Source organism: Heteronotia binoei, chromosome 1 (assembly GCF_032191835.1).
Source record: "Heteronotia binoei isolate CCM8104 ecotype False Entrance Well chromosome 1, APGP_CSIRO_Hbin_v1, whole genome shotgun sequence".
NCBI classification, from domain to species: Eukaryota; Metazoa; Chordata; class Lepidosauria; order Squamata; family Gekkonidae; genus Heteronotia; species Heteronotia binoei.
In genome coordinates, this window is record NC_083223.1 from 39,157,422 (window position 1) to 39,162,399 (window position 4,978).

General features: G+C 44.3%; 1 protein-coding gene across 1 annotated transcript; it reads left to right on the forward strand.

Moving 5' to 3' along the window:
- Nucleotides 1-203: 203 nt before the first annotated feature.
- On the forward strand, nt 204-4,978 carry TTC32 (tetratricopeptide repeat domain 32). The gene is made up of 3 exons (XM_060233527.1): nt 204-718; nt 1,886-2,052; nt 4,496-4,978. The coding sequence occupies exons 1-3, from the start codon at nt 582-584 to the stop codon at nt 4,621-4,623; spliced, it is 432 nt and encodes a 143-aa protein (XP_060089510.1). The 5' UTR covers nt 204-581; the 3' UTR covers nt 4,624-4,978.

Sequence of the window (4,978 nt, forward strand, 5' to 3'; positions counted from 1 at the left end):
TTTCCTTCCTTTTCCAGGGGACCAAAATGGGGAGGAAGAGAGGCTTGCCTCAGTAGCTCTGCTGTGCAATTAAGAGAGTCTGGCAAAGCCTCCCCCCCCCCGCCTTTTCCCCAAGAGGAGGAGCCTCAACCAATGGAGAAAATAGAGGTTTGCTCTGTAGCTTTTGTGCGATTGAACAAGTCTGGCAAAGCAAGCTATGGTGCAGAAGGAAGAAAGAGAGAGCGAGGGAGAGAGAGAAGGAAGCAGCTGACAGCCATTTGCTACTCCAGGGCCTGATAGGAGCCCTCCGGGGGTCTGATTCGGCCCCCAGGCCGCATGTTTAACACCCCAGTTTACATTTAAAATACACCGCCTTTGGTGCCCCCTAGAGGACGAGCGAGCTAGAAAACCTTCCCGCTGACGTCATCCGCGGAAGGAAGGAAGGAAGGCCGTTTCCTCCACTGCAGAAAACTTAGCGCACAGGTTCCGTCCCAAAGAAGCATTCCCCTTCTCCCTCTTAGGGCAAGGGTGGAAGAGGATGGTGGTGACCCCCACTGGAACAGCCTCACTTCCTCCCTCCGCAGCCGGCTTTATAGCAGAGTATGGATCAAGAAGCGAGTGCTGAAGAAGCGCAAGAGTTGCTCTCTGCGGCTCACTCACAGTTCCAGCAGCGGCGTTTCGAGGAGGCGGAGGAGCTCTACAGCCGCTTCCTGCAGCACTGCGCATGCGACGGTTTGAGGTAATGCCATGTCTTTAAAAATGGCGGGGGGGGGGCGGGCACGGAAAAAGAGGCCGGCAGGCAGACCAACAAGTGATCCCAGTAGCGGGGCGCGCTAATGAGAGAGGAGGTAGGAGACCTTCTTAGCTGAGAGTTTTAGGGGTGAAAGTCCAGCGTCAGAATAAAACTTTGAGTTGTCTTTAAGTGAAAGTCTTTGCATTTGGAAGCCCCAGATCTTTAGTGTACAAGCTGGCTGTCAACATTTTCCTAATGGTCTGATTGTAGTGTCTGCGTGTTTTTTAACAAACGCCCGAAGTTTTGCTAGGGAACTTGCTTGGCTCAGAGAACAGCTCAGTTTGTGAGACAGGGATGCTGCAAGAGCAGGGGTGATAAAAAAAAAGCGGTCCCCCGACTGCCGAATGCCTCACTCAAAACTGCTTGATGATAAAAATGCATGCAGATAAGTTGGGGGAAATGCGCTTTTTGTTTTGGCATGATAAATTCTGAGTTAGGATCACTCTTATTCTTGTAAGTTCCCGGTGGGGGTGGTGGGGGTGGTTAGATTGCTTGCAGCGATTTTTGATTAAACATTACAGATCTTTGGGACATACAAACTTTCATGTGAGCCTTTAGAACGCATCAGCGCAGAGCTAAATCACACATGCCGTTGGAGGTCTGTGAAATTGGAAAATTAAGTTTAAAAATTATGGGAAGCTTTTGGACAGAATCTCCAGTGTATGCATAGTAGTAAGGGCAGGTCCTTTCCCTGAGCCTTCTGCAGAGCAAATTGAACTGTGCCATCCTCACAGACTTACCTTTTATTTATTTCATTTATACTCCACCTTTCTCCCAGTGGGAATACATAATCTTCCTTCTCCTCCATTTTATCCCCCCCAGGTTAGGCTGTCAGAGTGACTGATCCAAGGGCAGAGGGGGGAGTCTCATTTGAGTCTCCCAGATCTTAGTCTCACAGTCTAACCATGACACTGCACTGGTTCCCAATGACCATGATGGAAGTAAGCAATTGTAGTGCTTTATTTTAAGAATTGTATTACTTTAAATTATATCTTCATTTTCTTATGAAAAATGTGTTCCAGAGCTTGTTGACTTAAAACAACACTTTTTAAAGGTATTCTCATGAGCCATATTTAACTAACTTCTCCTCCTCTCACCCATTCTCTTGACAAGCGAATGCGGCAGCCGAGATCTTGCAACTGCGCTTAACAACCGGGGACAGATCAAATACCTGAGAGTCGACTTCTATGAAGCAATGGATGATTACACATCAGCTATAGAAGCCCAGCCTGATTTTGAAGTACCGTATTATAACAGGGGTTTAATATTATATAGGCTAGGTATGGAAATAATGTTTTACTAATTTTCCTCAATACAATTCATTGTCATAATCTTTCACTTGATAACATTAAACTAAGTTCTCTGTAAGCCATCTTCAAGCTACCTGCCTTCATTGGACCTTTTCCATGCTGGTATTTGACTTGTTCTGTTGTAGAAAATTCCAGGGAGTTCATACGGTCCACTAGGTAGGAGTGTTGTATTCCATTCTTGTTGTGGATGAAGTGACAGTGAACATATTGAACAGCAAATGTTGTTTCTGGAAGTTTTCTCATTATTGATTTCCTCATTGAAGAACCTCAAAGCTCCCTAGAACACTGTTTTTTGTTTTGTTTTTAAAGACAATTCCGTTTTAGCTCAACTGAACTAACAGGGTTACAGCACACTCTGTAGTGACTTCCTAGATAATTCCCCTTGGATCCTCTTTGTTTGACTCCAAACAAAGCTGGCCAGCGTATTAAAGCTTTCCACAACACATACTTTTCTTTCAAAGTTTTTCGTTTTAATTGTATTACTTTCTCATTGTATAATGTTTTGTGATTTGGAAGGCAGGAAAAAGACAGCTCCTATTGAAGGTGGGGGGGGGGGAGAGAGGGCTTAGCGATGGGCGGGTTGCCCGCCCCTCACCCAGCCCTTTTCCTCTTCTGGTTGAGCAGCGGCCACCCACGTACTTTTTCCTGTGTTCTGAATCAGAATGCAGGAAGAAACATGTGGGCAGCCACTGCCCAGCCAGCTCCCTCTGAAGTGAACTCCCTCGGCGCGAGAGGGGATGGGGAAGGGGCACCTGCCCCCACTTCCGCCCCTGCAGTGAGGTGGTGCCCCAGGTGGCTGCCTGTCTCGCCGACTCCCACGCGCCAGCCCTGATGTTAGAACTTCCAAGAAAGGGAGTGTTGACTGTCCAGTGGTTCCCCTCTGAAACAGGTTTCCTTGAGAGATGATGAGTTCTCTTTTGGAGAGACCATCTGACAGCTGACTCTATGAATCTAGGCAGCTCATGAGACAGAGGGCAGGAAGGGATGAGCCAGTGGTTGACTCCCATGGCACTTTCTTGTATGCTCAGGGTAATGCCAATCACCATTTTGGGGTCAGGAAAGAATTTTCCTCCAAGCCAGATTGGCCCAGTGATCTTGGAGGTTTTTTGTTTCTGCTGGGCATAGTGCAAGGGAGCTGTAGGGAAGTGCAGGGAGAGGTAGCTGCATTGTGGAGGGGGTTGGACTACATGACTCTTGGGAGCCCTTCCAGCTCTGTGTTTCTAAAGCTCCTGAGCAACCTGGTTGGCCTTTTGTCCTGTTGTAGCTTTTATAAGAGTGTCCCTATTCAAATAGATTAGTCAAGCATTTTGAATGGCTGCCCTCCTCCCTGCATCAGGTAAAATAGCACAATAGCATTCATGACACTGTTTTGCTTATGAATTAGATAAGTATTACTAATTAATGTGTTCCGTGAGATGGAAAACGTGATATAGGCAAGGAACCAGAGAGCTAAAATATTTAATGATTTTCTCTTTGGATTTATGTCCCAGTAAGTATTCATAGGGTTGCAACCATATGTTGCCCCTACTTTTTTCAGCAACACAGTAAATATTGAATTGGATTATTAAAACTCTTAATGTCAAAGCACATTGTGTCATACTGTGGCTTCCCAAAGTAACGTCAGTCATTTAGCTTTATTTTGTGCATCATTAGAATATAGTGTGGAGTAATAGCTAGTTTGCACAATTTTCTGTCTTTGAAAGAAGATAAAGAAACAAACAGTATAAAGAACAAGTAGCATGGCCTTTGATGTATGCTCTGTCAATAAATTGGCTTCCACAAATTGTTATGAATTAACAAATGACAGGGATCCTTTGGAGAACATCATAACCTACACCCAGGCTCCCCACAGTACCAGTGGAATTTTTACATGCGGCTTTGCAAGCCTATTGGGTCTTTAAACTTATCAAACTCTAGCTTCCTGCTACACACTGAGGTTATTTGCTTGGTTGGCTACAGCATGATGGTCCTTGCCTTGAAAAGTAGGGGGTTCTCCTTGACAGGGTATCACTAGATTTCTGTCAGCCTTGAACCAGTGATGTACAAGGAACTGCTGCACAAAAGGAGCAAGAAGCACTGCTGGTCCCTCGTGAATAGAAATCCATTTTGTCCTCTCACTTTGGCTATGCATGTGTTGCAGTCACTGCCATGTGCACTGGAGAAGCATATGGGGGCCAAGTCATTTGCTGAGATTCCTTTTCTGTCCTCTGTGCAATGGGATCTCATACATGTGAGAGATCAGAGACCATTACACCATTTAGAGCAGGACTGGAGGATGGAGTCTGAAGTGCATTCAGAACTGGGGTGGGGGGTGCATGAGTTTATAGTTCTTACAGATTGTGTTTTTTCATGAAAATATTTGGTATTGCCAGAAAAAAGAGTACCTCTTCTGTTCTCTGTCTTTTTGAAACAGGATACTTTGATGAAGCCCTGAAGGACTTCAAGAAGGTTTTAGAGCTAAACCCCAACTTTGAAGATGCTTCTTTGAGCCTGAAACAGACTATTAGAGATAAAGAAGAAAAGCAAAAAAGAGCCTATTAAAAATATACTGCTATTCATGGAAATCGTGTTGAGACTGAATAATCGAAAAAAGTGATAACAGAAAAACTGCTATTTCTGTTCACCCCTTCCCTTATTTTACCTCTGCCCCCCAAAAGGGGGGTGGAAACCCTGAATAATAAATAAATGTATGTGCTGTAATTAAAATGTAAACTATATACACGTTGTGGTATTTCTGTAATACCAGAGCTAAACAAAAGCACAGTTGTGAACCTTGTCTGAGATGTTGTTCATTGTAACCTAAAATGGTTTATAATATAAACCTTATATATAACACAACACATGTATTTAGTAAAGATTATTAACCCTGACAAGCCATTAAAATTAAAGAAATAAA